The sequence below is a fragment of the Nelusetta ayraudi genome, unplaced genomic scaffold (assembly GCF_046127955.1).
Source record: "Nelusetta ayraudi isolate G7.1 ecotype Tasmania unplaced genomic scaffold, CSIRO-AGI_Nayr_v1 ptg000052l, whole genome shotgun sequence".
NCBI lineage: Eukaryota > Metazoa > Chordata > Actinopteri > Tetraodontiformes > Monacanthidae > Nelusetta > Nelusetta ayraudi.
The window spans coordinates 4,760,074-4,784,916 of record NW_027466102.1 but is presented as its reverse complement, the minus strand read 5'-3'; the positions used below and the strand labels follow the sequence as shown (position 1 = coordinate 4,784,916).

The window sequence follows — 24,843 nt, the reverse complement described above, 5'->3', positions numbered from 1 at the left end:
AAAACAATACACCCAACTTCCAGTAGCACCCCCCACAAAAACTCCTGACCTTTGGTGACATTGACTATTCGCCAATGTACTGCACCCTCCCGCCACCAGGTGGTAATGTTGTGTCATGAGTGAAATAGGTTCAGCAGTTCATTAATAATTTGTGGTATTTTCCCCCTTTATGCGCCTTTTTCTGCCTTAGAGTCTAATTAGATGTGAATTGACGTGCGAAAAAAAATACTTCGAAATCCTCTAATCATTGATAAAATGTAACTTACTGTATCTAATTGTTTTTGTTGTTTTTCTTTTAAAAAATATTATTATTATAAAAAGACAGTCTCGAATGTAAACTCGTAAACAACACACCAAGAATATACTTGCAGCTGAACTGTTTTTGCCAGTCACAACTGCAAAAAAAAGCTGATTTTGCTGACTATTGTCCGCTGATTAGCATGCCATGGAAAGATAGCATGGAACGACATTTCCCATGGTCCTTTGTTGCGCTCCGCAGTGGTTGTGGGGTGTGGTGTCGTGGTTGAATGACTGACTCCGTGTGTGTGTGTGTGTGTGTGTGTGTGTGTGTGTGTGTGTGTGTGTGTGTGTGTGTGTGTGTGTGCCGCTTCGGAGAGCTCCGTCTCCCCCGCAGGCACCGAGAGGCGAGAGCAGAGTGAATCCGGCTCGCAGCATCATTGATCGGACGAAGGGAAGATGCGGACAGCGGTGTGTTGTCGGTCCGCCCGGGTTTGGAGAAATCAAGATATGACCGGCTTTTGTTGACGGTTCCGTTTTTCTGCCTGCATTGTATATATTTTTTTTCCACCACCAAGCGAAGCGGGATCGCAATGGAGCGTCGTCCCAACGCCGAGAGCCGCCGACCGTCTGCTAATTTGTAAGCCAATATTTCAGACGATTACAGGAAATTAGCCTTCAGACCCAGTGGCATTCCTAGATTTGTTTTTGCTTTCATAGATATTCACAATTATAGCTGTTTGCCTTGTTTTTTTTTTTAATGTTATATTGAAGTCATACTGAATTCGTTATTAATGGTTAAAGGGGGGGGGGGGGATAAAAATCAATGGTTACACAATTCATAGGCAGCAGAGGGGGGGCTGATAGAAGGCAACGTAACGCTCTACGGTTGATTTAGATGATTACAGCTATCCTATTGTACCCCATTGCAAGAAGAAGCAGAAGGCAGACATGTCTAAAAATAAGAGCAGCGAGTCAGTGAAGGTGGTTGTTCGATGCCGCCCTTTGAACCAGAGAGATCAGTCCAACGGGCCCGCGGGGGGCATCGTGCAGATGGACCTGCGGCTGGGACAGGTGATTCTCAGAAACCCCCGGGCACCGGTCACCGAGCCCCAGAAAACATTCACATTCGATGCCGTCTATGACTCGAGCTCCAAGCAGCGGGATCTGTACGACGAGAGCGTGAGGCCGCTCATAGACTCGGTCCTGGAAGGGTTCAATGGCACCATCTTTGCGTACGGCCAGACGGGGACTGGGAAGACGTACACCATGCAGGGCGCGTGGATGGACCCGGAGAAAAGAGGCGTGATCCCCAATGCGTTCGACCACATCTTCACACACATCTCCCGCTCGCAGTCCGACAAACAGTACCTGGTCCGGGCGTCCTACCTGGAGATCTACCTGGAGGAGATTCGGGATCTCTTGGATCCCAAACACGGCACCGCCAGATCCCTGGAGCTCCGCGAGAGCCCGGAGACTGGCGTGTACGTGCGCGACCTCACGTCGTGCGTCTGCAAGAGCATCAAGGAGATCGAGGAGGTGATGAACATGGGCAACCAGGCCAGAGCTGTCGGGGCGACGGACATGAACGAACACTCGTCGCGTTCCCACGCCTTGTTCCTGATCACCGTGGAGTGCAGCCTGCCCGGGCCTGATGGGAGGAAGCACATCCGTGTTGGACGCCTCAACCTGGTGGACTTGGCAGGAAGCGAGCGTCAAGCCAAGACGGGCGTGCAAGGAGAGCGTCTGAAAGAGGCTGCGAAGATCAATCTCTCCTTATCAGCACTGGGCAACGTGATCTCGTCCCTGGCCGACGGTCGCAGCAGCCACGTGCCCTACCGGGACTCCAAGTTGACCCGGCTGCTGCAGGACTCTTTGGGTGGCAACGCAAAGACCGTCATGGTCGCCACCTTGGGCCCGGCGTCGCAGCATTACGACGAGACCCTCACCACCCTGCGCTACGCCAACCGGGCCAAGAACATTCAGAACCAGCCCAGGGTCAATGAGGACCCCAAGGACGCCTTGCTGCGCGAGTTCCAGACGGAGATCGCCCGCCTCCGCGCTCAACTCAACCACAGGAAGTGGAGGAGCAAGCAGAAGAAGGAGCAGGTGGACGGCGAGGGCTGGGACGACGGGACGGAGCGCGAGGAGGAGATCGCCGAAGAAGAGGTGGAGACGGAGGAGGAGGCCGATGACTATGTGCGGCTGGAGATGGAGACGGAGGCCATCAGAGGGGACCAGTTCATGCTGGCCGAGGAGAAGCAGAGGCTCCTGGGGGAGAAGGAGAGGATGATGGGGGATCTGAGGAAGGAGCAGGAGGCCACCGAGCAGCTGACTGCCAAATACAAGGTAAGAACTCGAACCGGCAATCCCTGTCGCTTACCACTAGATTTCTGCAGCAATCCAGGTAATCAGATTAAATACATGTCATCAGTAGTCCAAGAGTTTATTACGGTGGTAATCTGATGAACAGCTCATATCTAGATACCTAAACCTTGTAATCTTTACACTACAATGGGTTCTGTGGTACCGTTGTATGAAATATCATCATGCCATCGGTCTCATAATCGAAAGCCTTGTAATCAAAGACACAGGGCCTACAAGACCATTGTGCTATCTTTGGCAGTTTAACAACTGTACTCTGCCCTAGCGGGCACTAATTATTTAGCAGCACAATATCATTTGTTTGTTTGTTTACTGGACAAGACTGACTACAAAAACCAACTATTAAGTTATTAAACCACTTGAGGGGCAGCGATGCATGAAATACTCGGAATTTGGAATTAATCCTTGTATAAACACAAATATTATTGGGTCAAAAAACAACCTTCTTTAAGAGGAACTCAGATAAGAGCACAAAACAGGGAGACTTGGGAGAGTGAATGCAACACCTGACCCAAACACATCTCATAGTTTCCCCTGAGCGGGTTGTGTAACAATAGACTCTTGTTTTCATGTAGCCAGGCCAAGAGAAGTCCAACAACATCACACTCCAGTCATCTCTGTATACTTGGTTTTCAGCTCTGTGTGCATTACACTGAAGTGCATCATTTTTCCATCAGACAGTCACCGTCCCAAGACATCCTCATTTTTGACTACGCAGCTAAAAATATGGAAAATTTAATATCCTGTTGCTGTCAGAACATCTGTTATGTTAAAATTGGCCCTTCATTTCTATCTGAATCCTTATGAAAAGTGGACTATAATGCTTAGCACATTTTAAACCACATGGCCAGACTGCTTGGATTCAGGATTGGATTGGACTCTGATGCAGTCGTTGAACAGCAAGAGCTCAATCAATATTATTACTGTTATTGGTTCAATTATCAGCCCCAAATCCCCAAACCCCAAAACTCTTGGCTTGGCCAATTATCTTTCTGAAAAAACTATTATTGGGAGCTTATGCGATGTTTTAATATATTTGGCTACTTCTAGCCAGTGTGCTCATATGAGCATTAAACATATTAGGACTGTCACCCAATGTTCTGCCTAAAATGAATTTTGGGTCAACAATAACTGAAGGGCTTTTAACACACGAGTGGTTGCCTCATCACTATGTCAACTGAGGAAATGCAACATGAAGTTTGTATGGCTAGCTCACTAACTTTTACAAATTTATGCCACTATCTATTTCACAAAAACAGTTGTTTTTCAGCTAGCGTAGCATGATCAGTGGCAGGCAAAGTGGGTCCAATGTGCAGAGATTCTGCTACCTTTGCATTTTAGAGCTCCCTTTGCCCTTTTCCAAAAAACCCACTAACACAGACTGGCTGAACTCAAAGGCTGAGTCAGATATGAATTAATTACTTGTTCTGACTCATGGGCGTATTCAGTCAATAAGTCGCCCATGCAGAATGACCGAGCGACTACAGTCTATAATTCCATAGCTACAGCATGGACCATCCAGCAAGAGTCACAGGCAGATCAGCTTTCTGAGCCCCACAGTGATGAAATGAGAGGAGGAAGGAGATATTTTCACTGTCATAGGAAGGACAAACTGAGCTTTGTCCCCCGGAGAAAAAAGCTTAATATTCTCTTTTTTTTTTCTCCCTGTTTGCTGATGTTATGCACATGTGAACCCCCTCCTCATAACACAGAGGCTGACTCTAACAATACACCAGATCCGAGTTGTGAGCTCAAAGCATTCAGCGGTGCGTAATGTGAGCTACAGACTGTGTAGGAGAAGGGCAGAGATTTTCTCACTCTGGTCACAGTTTCGTCTTAACACACTGGATGGATTGTGGTTTCACTGTTTATCCGAAGCTCTCTAGCTCGGAGCTGTTGTCAAGAGGACAAATTGATGATTTCTGGCCATAATATGGTGAATTCCTTCAATCTATGGAGGGTTGGTCATGATGATAGTGAATACCACAGTCCATAACATTGCGCTAAAGTCAATTTTATAGCAATATTTTGTATTTTTGTCTGAAAGAACCTGAAGTTTTGCACATTGTTATTTTACGATTTACATTTACATTAAATAATGGTAATTAACCAGATCCCTCCACCTTTGGAAGAAGCAGTTGTACTAAGTTAAACTAGATTGTTAAAACCAGCGTGTGTTGCCTGTAGGATGTGGCCCTGCGTCTTCCCGAGCTTACGCTGAGCTTTGGGAAAGTCCCATGACACAGCTGATGTATGTCCTGCATTCATGCGAGTTCCTTTGTGGGGAATCTCACATTTCTAAGCCTGGCCTTGTCCTCCACAGCACTAGCAAGGCAGCGCAATCTCGCTCTAAACCATTTGGATCCATGTCCGCATGGCAAGACGTAGATTGGTTTCTGGTGATGTCATCGCTGAGCATCAACAGAATTCCTCCATGCCCTCGAGGGGCCGAGATAATGTGGGCAATAACCATTTCCTGTTTTGATGCATTGGCCATAACTCCAAGAGTGTTCCGGTTCATGATAAGAAACGTTTTGAAATCAGATAATTTGAGCAAAAGTTCCGGTCCGATTGACCAAAGCTGACCAAATCACTCCACTCGCTCTTAAAGACCTACAGACTCTTCTGCTCTTGCAGCTCAGACAACCAATGGAAAACATGTAAACACGGAGGAAGTGAGCTCGAAAGGAACAAGCTCAGAAACATCGTCCTCCCACCCGTCGCTCGTCCCTCTCATCCACAGACACACCCACACAGCGGAAGTGGGTCACTGGCCAGCCCTGTGAAAGTATGCTAGGTCAGCTGGTGCTCCTGCAGGGTGCTCCTGCAGGGTGCCGTTGGCTTCAAGGTGCAGCGCTCCATCTGTTCATGAAGTTGATGGACATGCCACTGCTCGCTGTGAATAATGACTGATGATTAGCGTAGATGCTGCATTGACATTTTTTTTTCTCGGTGGAAAAGATTTATTTATTCATTTCATTTATTCACGTGGGGCATTAGCGACTGTTACTTAAAAAATGCTGCAGACCGTTGCAGTGATGGTGATCACGCCGCCACTCGCAACAACTGGAGGCCTCAACCTGTGGCTAGCTGGTGCAACTGGCTTTGAAAAAAAAAATGAATTTAGTCACTTTTTCGTGATCTTTTAGACAAATGTGTGAATTGGGTCGTTCAGATTTGGTTAACTTCGGCGTGCCGCTGATCTATCAGTTTCAGGGACCATGCCTGTGCTCTTGAAGTGCTTTTAAGTGAAACTGGGTTGTTAATGGAGGGCCTGGTGTGGTTAGTTAAAAAAAAAGAATCATCCAGTGTGTAAAATTTGGCTTGATTTATGATTTTTATACTAGTAAAAGCTTAACATACTCTCCATAAATACATAAATATTTAAGAGTTACGCAGCAAAGGAAGGAGTCCCAAAACATTTTTTGAGTGTTTTGAACGGTAGCGAGAGCTGCGATGCTGTCTGGGTTAGAGACGGACAGGAGGCAGAGCTGGAGGCAGCAGAGATTAGAGGCCAGGATGGACAGGATCGGGAATGAGTCCACCAGAGCGTGCGGCAGCCTGCGTTAGATGTTCTGGAGATAAAGCCAGAGACGCCCCACTGAGATGGTTTGGACATGAGCATTATGCTGAATATATCAGTAGAAGGTTGGTAGAGGTTGGAACTACCATGCAGGAGGCCTGGAGGCAAAGTGAAGAGATGTGGATGTGGGGAAAGTGAAGGTTAGGTTAGTTGAGTGTACAGACATTGCTGTCATGTGGGGCTGCCTAAAGCTGATTTCCACATGTAATGTTGGTGACAATGTTGACATGACAATAAATGATTCAATTCTAGTTCAGACTCAGAGGACAGGGTTAGATCAGGCATGGGCAAACTACATCCCGGGGGCCATATGCAGCCCGTTTAACTTTTTAATCTGGCCTGTCGAACTTGAATAAATTATATTATTAGTAAGAAAGTAATAAAATAGCGTTTAAGAGTCATTTCAATAAAGATCTATATACCGTGGGGCTTCAGACACATATTTTGTTGTAATGCTTTTGTTAATTTTCAATTGGCATTAAAGCACACTATATATATATATATATATATATATATATATATATATATATTTTCTCTCCTATGAGATGGCTCTCCAAAACACTCCATCCATCTGCTCCTGCTCCGGCCCCCCTCTGTCAAATTTTAGAACCCATTGTGGCCCACCTGTCAAAAAAGAAGAAGGGCAATGCCATGGAAATGGCATGGATTCCAAAGCTTACTGAAGAGACCGTGCTTTGATGATGGCCCGGTAACCAGTTCTATTTGGCCTTCTTTTCTTTTCTTTTCTTTTCTTTTCTTTTTTTTTACCAGCCCCATCTCTTCTATTATGTCTTTGGAAGCAGTATTTTCAATCATTCTCCTGCCAGCAGCCAGTTTCTTCTGGTTCCCTCTCTAGGAGGCTGCTGTGTCCGTCCCTCCATCGGACTATTCTTAGATCCGCTTTTTTTCTGGGTCACAACTGCAACGTCTCCCTCTTCTACGACTCCCCCTCTGACTTTTTTCTCCCATCCTGCTCACCCTCTCGTCGTTTGCTCGTCCATTTCTTCATTCTGTCATCATATGCGGTCCCCAGACTGACACAGAAAATAAGTGGACAAATAAAAAAAAGTGGACCTTCCCATACGTGTTCCTCACAACATAACTGTAAACCGTAAACTACGAGAACAGCAAAGTTCCACACCGGCTGTCCAAATGCAATTGGCTTAAACAGATAATACAATGGTAAATGGCAGTCCAGTTGTTTTTTTTTTTGTTGTTTTATTTTACAGAAAACCAAACTTTTGCTCTTAACACGAGACGCCTGATATCATCAGTTTTGAGAGTAAACAAACACGGGGTTGGAAGTCCTGGTGGTGGTGGTGATGGTGGGGAGGGGTAGTCATTTTTTTCCACCCGTGATTTTTTTTTTTTTCTTCCTGTGTGTGCCGCCCTTTGTTTTTGGGAGGAAGCGGAGATCGACTCTGCATTAAGGTCTTTCCCACATCCTGCCAGCTGAAGTGCGCCTGGCCCGCACGGACAACAGCAGCCATGTTCGTTTTTATACCTGAGGAAATTCAGTCAGAGCGGCGCAAAAAAACTCAGACAGACTCGGCTATGGTATCGACTTTGTGCAATATATACCGTAGACGTGAGCCCCGTGGTGTCACACACACACACACACGCTCAAGCACACAGGCTTTATAGACGCAATGGCGCTTTCCTGTTTATATAGCTGCCTTCCTGTCTAATCAGAGGTGGTAGGAGAGAATGGGGGTCTGTGTGCGTGCGTGCGCTAACCAACATAGAGTGCTCAGCGTGGAAGGCCGCATCACTGAAATATTGATGAGTCAACCTAACATGTGGCCGAGAGGATGTCTGCGCATGTGCGTGTGTTGATAAATTTGCAATCACAGGATCACTTTTTAGATAAAATAGAATAAAGTGATAATGAATAGAACCAGAACATCCCTCGTATACCCCGATGTATTTGTGTCATTGTTGTTAATCCGTCCACGGTCTCTTTAAAGGCCCAGTGTGTAAAATTTGGATTGATTTATGATTGTACGATTATACGATTGTAAATTGGTAAAAGTTTTAAGAAACATCCCATAAACACATTAATAAAAAAGGGCTTAAATGCAGTACAACAACAGTAATTTTCTCCCCTGAGAATGGATCTTACAGTATTTGTATATAGGAATATTCATAGATCAAGGATCTTGCTCCCAGTTAGCTGCCATCTTGCACCGCCATACTTCTAAGGAAGCCTGGTGTGGACAATTCCGTCCGCCTCACAACACGTTTTGTAATGAGGGTGACTGTTCTTATGTCTTCACATAAACCAACGAAGAAGAAGGTGGATGAGGTATCCAGGTTTGGGTGCGCAGGCCACTGTAGTCCACTGGCAAGTTTGGGAGGGGGAAGAGTGAAAGACGCTGCAATCTAAAATGTAATCACTTGATGTCGCTGTTTCTTCTTCAAAATCTCCAAATATTACACACTTAACCTATAATGTTGTTTTTTCTGGTGCTTCACCTTCAGCTGTAGTTTTATTTCGTAAACACAAAGGAAATCGTACATTTTGGCTTTATACTGCAAACAAAGTAGCACATACGTTGTTGCGGCATCCTAGCAGGGGACGACAGGAAATGTTTCAGGATAACAGGGTTGCGTCTTTTGCAGATGCGGCAGGTCACTGACATTCAGCGGACGGATGCTAATGAGGTTTCGGGCTTTAGGTTTCCCGTCTAAAGTGGTTTCCGTATTGACCGACGTGAAACAGATTCCCAGAGAAGGTCTGACCTTCGCGGCTCCACCCCCCTCTCCGTCACTGACGCTCAGCGTCTCCTGTCCTTTTCACTCCCCCTCCTGTCCTCCCTCTCCTCCCGGATGAGCCGTCCGTCCGTGCCGCGCGCTCCGGCGTCACCGTCGTCGCCTCGTATTTACGACCCGGTTGCTCACGGCAAGGCCCAGGTCGCGCTGTGATTGGGTGGCTGATGCAGAGGAGCCAGCTCAACATAACTTTCAGGGTCCCCCCCCCTCCCACCCTCTCCTCACTTTTCCCATCAGGAAATCTGATCCGTCGCGGCCTGATGAATTCAAGCAGGCACTTGCGCGCAGACGGTACGTGCACACACAGCTGTGCGGGCTGGCACGCACATGCGACGAGCCAAGCAGGAAGACGTTTTGTTCGTCTCTCAAGCGTCTGAGCTTTTGTGTTTGTCAATCTTGAGCAAACTTACCGTCCTATAATTACAACAGCCATTAATCTGTGGGATTATTGCCATAATAATACTGCTTCAGTCGTAACAATAAACAAGAATGTTGCGAATGTTTTGAATTTGAAGAATATATTTTTGCCGTGGATTGGAAAAAGAAACATTTCCTTGGATTTTCCTTGGATCTGGATCATCGAAATGTTTTTCTTCCAAAAAAGTACGACGACAGGTTTATCATTCATTGTTAGCGTGTTACAGCTGGGATAGGCTCCAGCAGACCCCCGTGACCCTGATCTCAGGAAGAAGTGGGTATGGAAAATGAATGAATGAATGAATGAATGTTAGCGTGTTTGTGTTTGTGATTCTGTGGAGGCGTCTGCCTGCAGAAAACGACTTTCATGTGACAGAAAGTCACGCGCATTATCTGGGTCCTCCTGTCCTATTTTTTTCACCGTTACCTCTGCGGATTTTCCCAGATGTTCAGAAGTTTAAACTAAATCCTGCTAAAACAGCACTTTTTGCCCTGAAGACAAGTGACTGTAAAAGCAGAATTTTTAGGTCTAATTGATTTTCATCCTCATGGATGTACATTAAAACTCCAAAGATTTTCACATAAGTTTTCTCTTTGGCTGCTAATCAGTAACATCAAATAAGTGACCATATATTTTATTTCCCAGCCCTCTGCCGGGGTCAACCTTTTTCTAAAAATGAATACTCATAAATAGCAACCATTTATTTCCTCGTGGACATTCAGACATTAGTCATGAGGAACCTATCATGCATGTGATCCTGTGCAAAAACAATTCCAAGTCCTTCAACGTCAGCAAGCAAACAGTCTGTGTTATTTATATTCAAAATAAAAGGTTGAATGTAAAGGTTTTATTAATCATAAAAGGTCAATAGTAATTTATTCCATCCTGTGATGAAAGGACCTTCTCAGACTGGTATGGTTTGCGGTTGTGTAATTGTTTTTGATACAATAGAGCTATATAGATATTATGACAGGTCTAAATGTAGAAGTGCATGTGTAGCAAATTTCTTGACTGGCTTTTGTTGAGTTTTATTTAGAACGTTTGAACTTTTCTTTCCCCCTGCGTATTGCGTCAAAGATGGGTGTCCTCCTCCTCGTGCTGCACAGAAGGACCAATAGATTTCATACCGGATAGAAATATTGGCAGCAAGTGTTTTCCCCATCATAACAAGGACTTTGTCATCAGAGGAGAAAGATTTCCATCATGTCGGGATGAAAGAAAAAAGCCAATTTGTTTTGAATCCGACTGAAATGAAGCGGAGAGGCAGAAAGTGTGCCAAATGAAATAAAATGTAATTGGGTGTTGCGAGCGGAACGTAACATCGGGTCCTGGCACCGTTAGGCGAACCCGCAGAGATTCATCATTCATGAAACACGATTAAACAAGTTCCAGGCTAGATAATGGCACAGTGTGAGCGGCGGAGAAGAACTCCAATGGAAAAAAAAAGAAAAAGGGGAGGGGGGAGGGGGGTGTGTGGAGTGTTACAAATGCCTACACGTAAAGAATTTATGTCGAACCGGCATTTGAGGGAGGCAGAGGGGGGGGAAATAAACCTCTGACATGAATCAGCCTTTTAATGATGCTCAAAGAAAAAGACAGAGCACAAAGAGCAGCAAAACGACCAGTCGCACACATACACACACACACACACACACACACACACACACACACACACACACATGGAATACAAAGACAGCTGGAAACAAAGGGTCTTTCTGTAAAGACCTGCGGCAGACGCATCCTCTGAAGGACTGCACTGTATCCAGCATGAGTCCCACTATGTGTTTTTGTTCGTGTAATAAAGAATGTATAGGCTCGGCACAGTGGACGCACACACACACGCACACTGTCCTTTTTGTGTTAAGTCACAGGCTGGAATGTTTTTTTTCCGTACGGAATTGCCGTGGCCTCTGTTTGCCCTTTGCCGGGCCCCTTTTGTCTCTTTTCACCTGCTGCCTTTTTTTTTTTCCTCAATTCTTTCATCGCTCTTCATATCATGTTTCCTGTCTTTCCATCCAGCTTTGTGTGCAGGTCACCTTTGACACAGATGACATCGCTGTGGTCTCCGCTATAATCGCAGATCAAAAATGACCGTCATTCATTGTACAGCGAGTCTTTGTCTGAGTTCAGGCACATACAGTGTTGTGATGAATTTTCTGTAAAGAAAATATTATTATTGTGACTTTGACTTTGTTTGAAATGTGCAGTGATGGAAAAAATCTTTTGGACAGGCCAAGCATTTGTGATGTATTGCATTCTTAAGTATACAAGTGCAGTTTCTTGCAGTACCTTCCGAGGGAAAGTTCAAGTTTTCTGCAATAATTTCATGATAATCTTTGAGATTATGTAAAACTTTATAGGTTTTCCTCAGCTGAGCATTTAGAGATTGGACAAATCAAATTGCATGAACTCTCAAGTTCTACAGATCTCTAATTCTGCTCTAAAACTGACCTCAGATATCAGACGTCCAACTTCAGATACTGGCCTGGTTTTCTTTGAATGTGATTCACAATTGAAGTCTGAGACGTTGTTACATTTCCGCCGAGCTCAGCTTGCTGGTGCATGTTGTCATAAAGAGGAGGTTAAGCTGCGCAGCTCCAGCTCACATGCCTCATCAGCAGCACGTCTGCACTGCTGACTGCAGCTCACACACGTTGAACTGTTCAGCATGGTGACCGAGGGTGACCTCAGAGATCCCTACCGCTCCTTTAAGGCTCACTAAATAAAAACAATTTTTTATGACACAAAAGCCTTCATAGTTGCTTATAAAATCAAAAGTGCGTTGATTTAAGAATTAGGTTGAGCATTTTCACAAAAAATGCAAAGACATGCTGATAAATAGATTAAGAATGAAATAGTCATAGAAATCTTTTTATTTTAAGTGAAGGCCTGAAGGATTGCTATGAAACTAGACTATTGATTTAAAGATACAATTAAATGACAGGTTGAAAATAATCAATATCCAAGAGGTTTGTTGCTGTACGGGCAGTTTAGATATAAGTAGTTGCCTTAAGTAATGGGCCAAACGTTACATGTTCTGAAACTTCTGGAGATTCTTCAACATGTCGAAGAGGAAATGCAGTATGTGAAGTCAAATCAACATTCTGTTGATTATGTTATATTTTCCCCCAGTCACTAATAGTGAAAAATGTTGTTCGCCTCTTTTGCAGGATTTTATATTTGTCTAAGAGGGCTGCTGCTGATACAGGAAAGTCATATTTTTCTTCTTAAAAAAAACAATCCACTCCCCTTTTGTTTTGTCAGGCGATGGAGAGCAAGCTGTTGGTTGGCGGAAAGAACATCATCGACCACACCAATGAACAGCAGAAGATGTTGGAGATGAAGAGGACAGAGATTGCTGAGCAGGTAGACCTGTTTTTTTCCCACAGCGCCTTCTAACCAGCAATACCTTCATGCTTCTGTTACACCTATAACGTGCAATGAATAAAAAGCAAAGGAGCCGCAGACGACCCCATCAGTTCGCTTGAATTGCTGAATTCACGCCAAACTGCTTTCAGACGCGCAACGAGAGGGAGATCCAACAGCAGATGATGGCCCAGGACGAAGAGACTCTGGAGCTGAGGGACACGTTCACCTCCCTGCAACAGGAGGTGGAGGCCAAGACCAAGAAGCTCAAGAAGGTGAGCAGCCTTGAAAGGCCTCAAAAATAACCTGCTGGGTCCGTCAGAGATTCGCTGGTGAGTTGTGAGGTTCTAAACATTACTGAGATAAAAGGAAACCAAAAAGAAACGTACATGTGGAAGACATGATATTGTTTTTACAGACAGACAAATTTTCAATATTTTGTTCCTAACTTCAATATATCCCTTTCTACCCTTGTGACCTCTGACCTGGATTCTAATGTTCTCCCTGCTTTGGACACGTACTCCGTAAATCTCAGTACCTGAAGGTTTGTCCTGCCGTCCCGTCCGCTGCCCTGGACATTGGTCACCTTCTTTTTTTTTTAACCTCCTACATCATATCACCCTAACCTCCTCAGTATTTTTTTTGTTCCCTAGCCTTGTCAAAAATTCCCAGTGGCTTCACAGTAACCCGCTGCCAGAACCTTTCAAACACACAAAACCATGAAACAACATCCCAAAACCTATCAACCCCCCCCCGTTCCTACCTGCCACTTTCACCACCGGCCTGCTGCACCATGAGCAGGACTAACCCAGAACAGCATTGCTGCATTAAAGGTTCAGTGTGTAATATTTGGCCTGATGGCCTGATTTATGATTTTCATATTGGTGAATGCTCAATATACTGTCCATAAATGCATTAATAAAAAGTGTATAATCGCAGTACAATATAAGCAATTTTGTTTTCCTACTCTTGGAACGGTTTTTCATATATATATGTATTTATATATATATATATATATATATATATATATATATATGTATATGTGTGTGTGTGTGTGTGTGTGTGTGTACACACAAACCTATATACATAGAGCAAGGCTCTTGCCCCCACTCCCACGCTGCCGTTTCTGCACTGCCATATTTCTAAGGAAGCCTGGTGTGGAAGCGTGTTTTGTAATTACGGTGAATGCTTGTGTTTTCAAATAAACCAATAGAATAGAAGAAGGACGAAGTATCCAGGTTTGGGTGCGCTGGCCACTGTAGCTCACTGGCAAGCTCAGGAAGGGGGGGAGTGAAAGACGCTGCAATTCAAAATGTAACCACTTGATGTCGCTGTTTCTTCTTCAAAATCTTCAAATATTACACACTTAACCTTCAATGCGGACAAGTGCTTAACAAAAAAAGTCCAACGTTGATGCCTTTGAAACGGCACGAGTGGCATCCTCTGTCCCCTAACTGCATGGCGCAGCGGCATCTTTGCCGACAAAGACAAACCCTTGAAGTCATACGCGGTTAATTAAGAGGTCAGCCTCTGATTTGGGTTTCCACTGACACTGTTTTGCAAGAAAAAATGGGAAACTTGATCAATCAATCAATCAATCAACTTTTATTTGTACAGTGCTAAATCACATCCAAAACCCTCTCAACACGCTTTGTACAATCAGAGAAAAAGGAACCAACTGGGCCCCCAGTGCGACGGTGGCCAGGAAAAACTCCCCTAAGGGAAGAAACCTAGAGCAGATCCAGACTCCAGAGGGCCGTTGTCTGCCTATGACCAGTTGGGTTGAGAAGGAAATACAAAAATTGTAGAGAGAGAGAGAGACAGAGAGAGAGATAGAAGTAGCCAGAGTGGCTGACAGGCCAGAGTGAGTTGCAGGGTTAAAGCTCTCACAATAAACAGTAGATGCAGATATATAAGAATGAATAATTAAAATATGTGTATAAGTGGATGCGCTTGTTTATGTTTGGGAGGGCAAGAGTCCATAATGGTCCATGATCTGCCATGAAATCCAGTCCTCGTCCTGATCCTGGTGGCAAAGTCGAAGCGATGGCACCAACACTCCCAGGGCCGCACTCTCCAGCTCCGGGCGTCGTGGTCATCACCTGCTGGAGACACACAGAGACTGCGGCAGTATAATGCAAATGATCGGTACTACAGGTGGAGAGGAAAAAGTGATAATCCCTTTAACAGGAGAGAAAGATCTCCCTCAGAGGCCTAGGCCTATTGGCCTTGATCAACAACGTCTGAACTAAAGCGTTCTCCTGTTTAGTACGTGGAATAATGTCGGGATGAGTCGCGATAGACAACATTAAAAGAATCTATAATCACAACTACTATAGGGGAATAACAGTCACAGCACACAATATTTTTGTCCATGATACAAAGACAACATTTCAGTCAAGGCTGATATGTTGGTCCTCTCAGTCATGATTCCATTTAAAGGGGTGTTTCAGAATTTTGGACCGACTGTCCAAGTTTGCCAGTGTGCTGTTTATCAACGGAGGCCGTATCAACACGTTTCATCCATTCCTTCTTTCCCCCTTCTGTTGATTAGCAGGGTTTGCTAGGTGTGCTAGGCTAGCGCAAGTCATTGGTTTCTACAAGCCTGCCAATAAAAACAATCGTACCTACTCCACAGTACAGCTGAGGCAAATAGATTACCATACCAGACTGTTGATTTAAATGTCTGTGTTCATAGAACAATTTTAGCAATAAAACTACCCTTGCATGGCATTGCATCTTGAGGGAATAGTCTTTATTTCGACTAGTTAGCTTTACTTTTGTGAACTCTACTCTGCTTCAGCGGTAGGTAAATATACTACTAGCCGGTAGTCTAGGTAATATCAGTCTACTACCAACTGCAAGAGGTATATTTACGTTTCTGTGGCGCGGGTACCATTATTTTTATTTGGCAGGCAAACAGAAACCGTTGACCTGCATTAGCCTAGCACCAGCGAACCCCTGCTGAACTAAAAAGGACAGGATGAAATTTGTTGTAATGGACTCCACTGGCTAACTTGGAAATGAGATTCTACGTCCAAAATTCTGAACCAACGCTTTAAGGTCCCTCCTGAAAAGTAAAGTAGAGCGCGCACGCTCTCATCCTTCCACGTGCCTTCGTGGAAGAACTAAACACATGAGCACATCAACAACAAAGTGTAAACAAACAATTGTGTTTTTTTTTTTATCGTACCATATGATTGGTGAAAACTGGGCTGCTGCCTCATAAGTTTTAAGTAATGCACCGTCACGCCAGTCTAGCTCAGGATTGGCCCACTTGTTCAGAATCTGTGCAGTCGGCTAGTAAAGAATACAGCAGTTTCGAGGGATGAGGGATGAAAGAGTTGGAATGAGCAGGAGAGAGAGAGAGAGAGAGCGCTCCCGCGTTGCCGTGTGCCTATTGGCCGCCCATCTCTCTAGACGCCAGTGCCTCCAGTGCTGTTGCCATGGAGCCGACCAGTTCGACAGCGACAGCTCTCTTCACCCACCCTTTCACTCTCTCTCTCTCTTTCCCTCCCTCCCTCTCTCTCTCTCGCTCTCTCTCCGTCTCTTTTTTTTCCCTCCTCGTAGCTGTACGCCAAGCTCCAGTGCATCAAAGCCGAGATCCAGGACGTGAACGACGAGCACGTGAGGAGCCGGCAGGAGCTGGAGCAAACTCAGAATGAGCTCACCCGGGAGCTCAAGTTCAAGTGAGTGGAGCCTACATCCGGTCGGCGTAATGTAATGGGCAAAATGAGTCGGCATGGTTTCGCAAACGGGTCGCTCACTTGGATGCACGCCTCAAAGGCCCAATGTGTGATACTTGGATTGATTCATGATTATCATGTTGGTTAAAGCTCAATATGCATACAGTAATAATTGTGTATAATGGCAGTACAATAAAAGTCAATTGGTTTTCCTATCCTTAGAGTGGTTTTCATATAAATAAGAATATACATAGATCAAGGGTCTTACTCCCAGTTAGCTGCCATCTTGCACCACCATACTTCTAAGGAAGCCTGGTGTGGACAATCCAGCCCACCTGACAGCGTGTTTCATAATTAGGGTGACTGCCTGCGTCTTCAAATAAACCAACAAAGAAGAAAGTGGACGAGGTATCCAATTTTGGTTGCGCACTGTAGTTCACTGGCAAGCTCCGAAGGGGGAGGGTGGGCAAAAGACGCTGGAATCTAAAGTGTAACCACTTGATGTCGCTGTTCCTTCTTCAAAATTTCCAAATATTAGTCCATTAACCTTTGAAGAAATATCAGCGCATTCAAGAAGCGCATTAAGATGAACAGATGAAATATTTAAGTTTATCCAATCTGTACTGCGATGTGAGTGGATTTACTGAAGCAACTCTTGAATACAATACTGTATGGTCCATGGTGATGTCACAAAGAGCACATCTCCAACCAGTGGTTCATTCCTTGCGACCTTGTGGCCGCCTCATTTTTGTTCCCTTTCCAACGTCTGAAAGAGAAAAGCAACCTTCTCTTTTTTTTTTTTTTAGCAAGAAGATAAAATCAAGCGGAAGGCTAAGTTTGCTGCTTGGTAAATTGTAGTTTGGGACCTTCTGACCCAACTTTAAATGTGTGTTGTGTTCGTGCAGGTACCTCATCATTGAGAACTTCATTCCACCAGAGGAGAAAAACAAGATCATGAACAGACTGACCTTTGACCCTGAGGAGGATCAGTGGAAGTTTCAACCTCTGGTTCCTGCTGAAAGGTCAGTGCCTTTTTTTCCCCAGCCATCAGGTAGAAATAATGAGCCTCAGAAATTATTTTAGGGAGTCAGTTTGTGATGTTTTGAACTCTTTTGACCTCCGCTGTTAAAACACAAGAATCTTTCATAGGCCTATACACTGTTTTTTGTGTTGTCAACAATAGGTAAAAATAGCATTGTGTATCTACGTACTTCCTATCCTATGTATTTAGTCTCAATGTGCACAAGACGCATTTTAGGGTTTCAGCCCCTCTTTGGTCTCCCGCACCACAGTAAATCACTGCAGATGCAGAAAAGGCCGACGTCTGCGGTCGGATACAAGCGACCCATCAGCCAGTACGCACGGGTTGCCATAGCGATGGGGGCTCAATCCAGATACAGGGTAAGTTTATGTGTGTGTAATTATGCAAAAGGAGCTTTTTTTCCCCCGAATGGACGGCGCAGAAGTAAACATTTGGAGATGAAAGGACTAATCGGCCTCATGCTAATCACGTTTTCTTCTTGTTAAATTCTCTGTTCTTCGCTTCAAAGCGGGAATTTCTAACAAACATCCGGGCAAAGACATTACTGGCCTAATATTATTATTCATGCTAATAAAAATGCAAACAGGACCAGAAGAGTCAATGATGTTCCATCGTGGTCGGGTTTATGGATAAATAGATGCAAAAAATCGCCATGGTGATGATTTGTAAATTATTTATTTTTTATTATTTCATCATCCTTGCAACATCTCAATGTGTGTGTGTGTGTGTGTGTGTGTGTGTGTGTGTGAGCACGGTGGTTCTGAATGGGATGTTCAAACGTAACAACGGAAAGGCGAGCGTCAATGTCTGCAGATTAGAAGAGTAATCCGCTTAATGCTAACAATGTAAAAAAAAATATCACTGTCTGGGATTCAGTACAGGAACGACAAATATCTTCATAATTTAATGTTTCATTCCCATTTATTGGTTGATTTGTAAAATTACTGACACCAAATCAAAGAGAAATAGATAAAATAAGATATATCCATATATACAGTTTATTATATGTGTGTGTGTGTGTGTGTTTGCAGGCTGAAAACATCATGTTCCTGGAGCTGGACATGAGTCCACCAAACACTGCTTTACTGGAGCGCTCAGCAGAGGCAGAGCCAAACCAAAGTCACTCTGTGGACAGCTCGCCCACAAAGAGCAGGGGCGTCCGCAAGTCTCAGTCCTGGTGAGGCCGCTCGACACCTTCGTAACCGCGGCCTGCACCGTCACATGATCGCCTGCTACTGCTTTATCACGCAAGGGCAAAAACGTAGAAACAGCTCACTCAATTGTGGACATTAGATGGACATTTTTCATCAGGGGTGTATAGCTTTTGTGCAAATTAGAGAGAACTGTGCAAATAAAAGAACAAAATTGCGTTTTCATTTTTATCCTATTTAAGTCTGTAGGTAAATTGATGCGTTCAGATGAAACGTTTAGAAAAGTTTAAAAGTTCCACTGCACAAATATAATCATTCATGTTGCCTGCAGTCAAGAAATAAAACAATACAATGAGTTTTATCATTCTGTGATGACCATCAGATTTGTTTTGTGGACTGTTTCTAACTCAAGTCAATGACTTGCTATTAAAATGTCCCTAAATGGGATTGTTTAGCATTAGCTACACCCCTCATTTACACACTGTGAAGCTATTTACGATGTTATAATGTTTACGATCCATTTAGTCATTATTGCAGTACTATAATAGCGTGTTGTGTTCTGTTGCAGGTGCCAGAATCCTAAATCCATCCCTTCCTCTTCTTCCAACGTTTCCCTGGCGGCGTGTCACGCTGCCGCACCCATGGCAGCGCAGTGAAGCTTTAATGGAGGGGAGTTGCTCTTTTTCTTTAAAAAAAAATGTTTATTTATTTTATTTCCTCCTCTTCTGTTTTTTTTTCTTCGTTTTTTTCCATCTCTTTTTCAGCCAGTGACCTCACAGTGACGGTTTTCAGTTTTTTGGAAACACAAAGCACCACCTTTGCTCCGCCGACGTGAGGAGTGAAAGACTTCTTTCAAGGAAAAACACAATGACTCAGTCTTTTTTTTTCTCCCGGTCTACTGATGTAAAGAACCTGTTTGTCTTTGCATGTTCGCGGCTGCAAGACCCTGGATCTTCCTCGACGACTCCTGTGTGTGTGTGTGTGTGTGTGTGTGTGTGTGTGTGTGTGTGTGCGTGTGCGTGTGCGTGTGCGTGTGTGTGTTACCTGTGTACATCCAGCTACAATTGCCTGTCTGTTTTTAATTGTGACCGACGTGGATACGACTGAAACCTCGCTGAGTATGGAATTGTCTGTAAATATCTTTGTATCATATTAATGTATTTGAACTTCAGGGGTGGGGCAGGTTGGAGCTACGCTGTCTGTGTCAGACGCGCGAGGGTCGACTTCCGTGTACGCTGTTTTTGAATGTGAGCGGAGGAGGTGCAGTGTCGTTAGTGGCGGTCCTGAATGATGACCTGTGGCTCACCTCTCGTCTCGTGTCGTTTTCACTCCCTCGCCCGTCGCACCGTCTCCATTGAAAATGATCATCGGAAGTAAAAACACGCAGGCTTTGTCACAGTTGTAATGGAACTCTGCCTTCCTTTCTGCTGGGGGAGCACGTGTGGCCATTAGGATTCATTGCAGTTCAGAAGCCATTATAAAAGTCCAGTGTGTAATATCCGGCCTGATTTATGATTTATACATTAGTAAAAGCTGAATATAATACCCATAAATACATGAATAAAAGTGCAGACTGGCAGTACAATAAAAGCAATTTGGTTTTCCTACCCTTAGAACCGCTCTCATATGTATAATATACATAGAATATACTTTAAGGAAGCCCGCGCTGTCAGGTGGGCTTCCTTAAATACCAGGCGTTCTTTAAAATTTGACACATTGGACCTTCAAAAAACAATTTTAAAAGCAAACTATGACCTGCACCAGTGTTTTTCAACCACTGTGTCTTGCCACATTGTACTGCCCCGTGAGATAATGGTCAGGTGTGTCTTGGGAAGTTATCCAATTTCATATAACATTCCAATTTAAACTGACTGCTTTAAAGGGAATGTTTTTTTCTTCAATTCCTCCCAGGATATCAGCCGTGTGCATCTAACCTGGCCCAAGTTTAGCATTGAGTGAGTGTAAATAAATGAAGAGACTATATTGTCATTATTAGGCTAAAAAAAAGTGCAATTTTATAATATATTTGGTTGGTGGTGTGACATAGGATTTTTTAATGTAAAAAAAAAAAAGAAATGTACCGTGGCTCAAAAGAGGTTGAGAAACACTGACCCGCACTGTACCACTTCCCCTTCTTTGATTTCTTCAGAGTCGGAGGGAAATTGGGCCGGATCCACCGAAATGTAAAGATATGAACCCAAACTTGGCATTGACCTAGTATACAGTATTACTCTTTCCACATTGAATGTTTCATATGGCCACCCCTGACAACCCCCCCGACCCCCCCCCCCCCAAAAAAAAAAAATCCCCAATGCTAAATTTTGCTCATGTGTATGGTTCTAGTTTAAAAGTGCACTCTAATTATCAGATTAGGATTGTTGTTGTTTTTTTTTAGATGCACTTTGTGTTATAATGATGGCACTCGCTTTAAACATCCAGGTTGCGGCGACAGTGCAGCAGCAGTTGAGCTCTGGTTCTATTTCCCTCTGGCGCTGAAGTGCAACGGCTCGTCACGGTGGCTCGTCTTAGGAGGACGCTCTTCCTTTTTGTGTTTGTCGTGCGGTGTCACTGGGTTCATTACCTGCCGCTGGAGGTTAAGAGGAGCAGACAGTGGGGGGTCACGCTGGCTAATTATCACTACATTATTGATGCCAACCGATCCGGTTGCAGCGAACCCACCGGTACATCTGCCGCAACTGGGTGGCGGTTGTCTTTTTACCGCGGGGCAGAGGTTTGCTAGCAGTTTTCAGTCTCTCGGCACGTTGTGTTGCCACACACAGCGTACAAATTAATGTTGGAAACTAAAACATCAGTGTGATTTTTACTTTCATATGAAGTCAAAATTGCAATAAAGCCGCAGTTAAATTCATTTTTATAAAGACCAATAAGACGTCAAAATATCTTCAAAAAGAAAACAGATGAAACATTCCCTCTATAGAGATGGAGGTATTTGTTGTTCTACCTGTCTGCTTTTTTAAAATCTATCCTCCGTTAACATTCTCACTATGGATGTGTTGTTAAGTTACCAGGATGTGTATAAATTTTCAAACTAGAGAGCCTGAAAAGGCCCTTTTTTTTTTGCCATTGAATATTATTAATATTGAAAAAATAGAATATTAAGTGGGTTGAGCGTCTGTTGAGGAAAGTGTACATACAATTGCAAATTTATTCAAGCTGGGAAATACTTTCAAAGCAAATAGTGATTTTCTTTTCCACCAAAAGCGAGAAGTCTGCTTGCATTGGGTTTTGCTGTTGAATGACATTCTCCACCAACACCCCCCCCCCTCCCCCCCAACCCCCTTTGCATTCAGCATCTGTCCCCGCTGCCTCAATTTGTTCATGAATAACCATCTTGAAAGCGCGGCCAACGTGAGCGGGATTAGTCACTTTGGAGAAGAAAGCCGGTCTGGTGGATAAAATTAGCAGCCGTGAACGTTGCTATCAAGGCGACATTTGTCACGTGTGAGCATCTTTGTCGTGCGAGTCGGTAAAAAAAAGAAAAAAAACTATACTTCGCGCATGTGTCACAAGCGTGAAGTATTGATCAATACTCGACGACACGATCGTGTGTGTGTGCGTATTTGGGTTTTTGTGTGTGTGCGTGACTGACTGACTGAGAGTGTGGGTGGGGGACGAGGGAGGATGCCGGCGGAAGTTGGCGGCGAGGGGGGGAGGGGAGGGGATGAAGATTGGATGCAGGGGAGCAAAGACACTCGGAGAGGGGAGGGATCGACTGAGGAGGAGGAGGATGGGCCCCGCTGAGCCTGTTTCCATGGCAACCTGCTAGTAAACTGTTGGGATTTGTACAGAGGGGGATGGGGGGGGGGGGGATTGGGCTGGTGGGTTTCACATCTATGTATGTATGTATGTAACATAATGAAGTGAGCTCATGTCTGACTGACGAAAGAAGAAAAAAAAATCTAATAAAGCGTATGTCACAGGCGTCTGCTTGTTAACCTGCCTATGTTCCAATTGTGTTGCTGGTGTCAGGCAAAGAAACTATCCCACATGAGGAAAGATTCGATGTATCGCTTCCTTGTAAACATTCCACCCTCATCAGGAAATGAGGAATTGGTGCAAAAACAAATAATGATAATCTCCTGAATCTCAATGTTGTTCAATTTGCCCATAAATAGCTTCTTTTTTCTTTTTTTTTTAAAGCAGCTCTAGACGTTGTAAGGTTTGTTGGGGATATCCACTCCTTTTGCTGTGCTCAAAAACATCTGGCCCTCCAGAGAGATAAAGGAAGTCACCAAAATAAGAATCTTCAAATCCAACGTAAAATCTGTCCCGTTCTATGGAGCCGAGACCTGGAAGATACTGAAAAGCACAATTGGTAAAGTCCAAACCTCCTGAAGATCCTGAAGATCCACTGAGCAGGCAAGATCTCTGAAGAACGCTGATTTGTGGATGAGGACGTACCAAACAAAAGCCATGGATGAAATAGGACGAAGAAGATGGAAGTGGGTAGGACACACACTTCGGAAACCAGGAGTCAACATCGCCAGACAGGCTCTAACCTGGGACCCACAAGGGAGGAGGACTATAGAGGCCGGCCCAAAGATACCTGGCGGAGAGATCTCCTGGCAGACACCAAGACGATGGGATACGGCTGGTCGGAGATTGAGAAGAAAGCCAGTGGTCGAGAGCTCTGGAGGTCCCCAGAAGGGGTGATAGGCGTAAGTAAGTAAGTTAGCTCTTGACGTGACTTTACATCAACCTTCATTTCGCTCTCTTGTGCACGTTCGCCTGGGTACTCACAGGTCGTTACAGTCTTTCCTCGGAGGATGGAGCCTCTCACCAAATGAATCAAGATTAACGACACAGGCGCACGATCTCCCAGTCCGTATTTAATATTTTATGACCAGACGGCAGCTTTTGTAGGATTGGATGTGGATGTGTGATTTCAAGGATACTCCAACTGAAACACAAGGAAGGCCGAGCTGTGTCAATGTCACGTTGTGCAATCAGGAAATTACAACGTGGTGGGAAAAGAAAATCAGAGCACAGAGCTGCACACTGACTTTGAACACAGCCAGCGATGTGTTTTGACCTCGTTTTACTTCACATTGATCCGACGCATTAATTAATTCCCATTAGCTTCAGCGTTACATTTCCTTTTTAATATCTGTCTCTATTTTCCCTCTGGCTATTATTCTAATCTCCCATTGGCTGAATCTGCCTTCTCTCTGTAGAATAAGCAGTGCTCTTAAAGCCACATATTTGCTCTTGTTCATATTTCCACTGCCATCATTCTACCCTCATTTATTGTTTTCGTGTTTGTTCTGGTAAAATCCAGAGTGTAGTTCTTAATATATACATGTAGTTAGTCTGTATTTTAAAAAAAAACAATCATCTGTATTGGCCTACTCCTTGTTCAACATATAGGTGCCACTTAGATTTTTATTTACTCAGTTAAGACAGTCAGCCTTTTAAAATGTCCGATATTGTTTAGTTTTTTCATTAATTACTTCACTCATGATATTAGGCATTGACTAATTATATTGTTTTATCAGGATCAATATCAGGCAAAACTTAGATGTCAATAATGTGATCAAAAATGTGTGCTATGAGTTCACATAACTATTGACAGTATTACCGGTTGACCCAACTTAATGCATCACTTCGCCACGCCGCTTTTTGAGAAAGAGTAAAATAAAGCCAGCAGTTCTACATTAGTACACTCTGGCAGGTGCTTCCCTCTGGTGTTGAAAAAGGATAATGCATCTCCTGTTTTGGTAACCATCATCCTCTCCTTTTTAATTTTAAAATGGAGTGACTTTAAACAAACAAAGTTTAATTATAGTAAAATAATGAATAGTTCATTTATTATTTTTTTTTAGTCGTTAATAAAAAATTTAAAGTATTTTTTGATTCGTTCACACACTGCTGGAACAGCGGCAAGCCAATGTTGTCCAATTGTTTTACTACCATTTTCTGTTGTACAATAATGCGATTCAGGCTTTAACAGCGTGGTTACACTCAGGCACAGTTGGAAGTGTGGATTTCACGCAGACTGCAATTTAAATTATAAATGAATGCATGTCTGTGGGTCAAATATAAAGCCAAGGACTGTGTTCCGAACTGTGTTGACACGCTCTATGAATATGCTCAATAAAGTTTGCTACATGTTAAAAACGAAGTTTAATCCTCAAAGCTAATGAGAAGAGTCCCTTCAGACTAAAGTTTAATCTATTGGTGGT

General features: G+C 43.9%; 1 protein-coding gene across 1 annotated transcript; it reads left to right on the top strand.

Moving 5' to 3' along the window:
- The first annotated feature begins 337 nt into the window (after positions 1-337).
- Positions 338-21,358, top strand: kif3ca (kinesin family member 3Ca). Its single transcript, XM_076037561.1, has 8 exons — positions 338-2,586; positions 12,660-12,761; positions 12,914-13,036; positions 16,332-16,450; positions 17,353-17,469; positions 17,740-17,848; positions 18,521-18,666; positions 19,209-21,358. Exons 1-8 carry the CDS (start codon positions 1,189-1,191, stop codon positions 19,294-19,296), a joined length of 2,202 nt encoding a protein of 733 aa, XP_075893676.1. The 5' UTR covers positions 338-1,188; the 3' UTR covers positions 19,297-21,358.
- Positions 21,359-24,843: the final 3,485 nt, after the last annotated feature.

Coding starts and splice junctions, on each gene's coding strand:
- kif3ca (XM_076037561.1), top strand. CDS start 1,189: ATGTCTAAAAATAAGAGCAGCGAGTCAGTGAAGGTGGTTGTTCGATGC. Junction 17,470..17,739: donor CCTCTGGTTCCTGCTGAAAG/GTCAGTGCCTTT, acceptor CCCGCACCACAG/TAAATCACTGCAGATGCAGA. Junction 17,849..18,520: donor GGGCTCAATCCAGATACAGG/GTAAGTTTATGT, acceptor GTGTGTTTGCAG/GCTGAAAACATCATGTTCCT.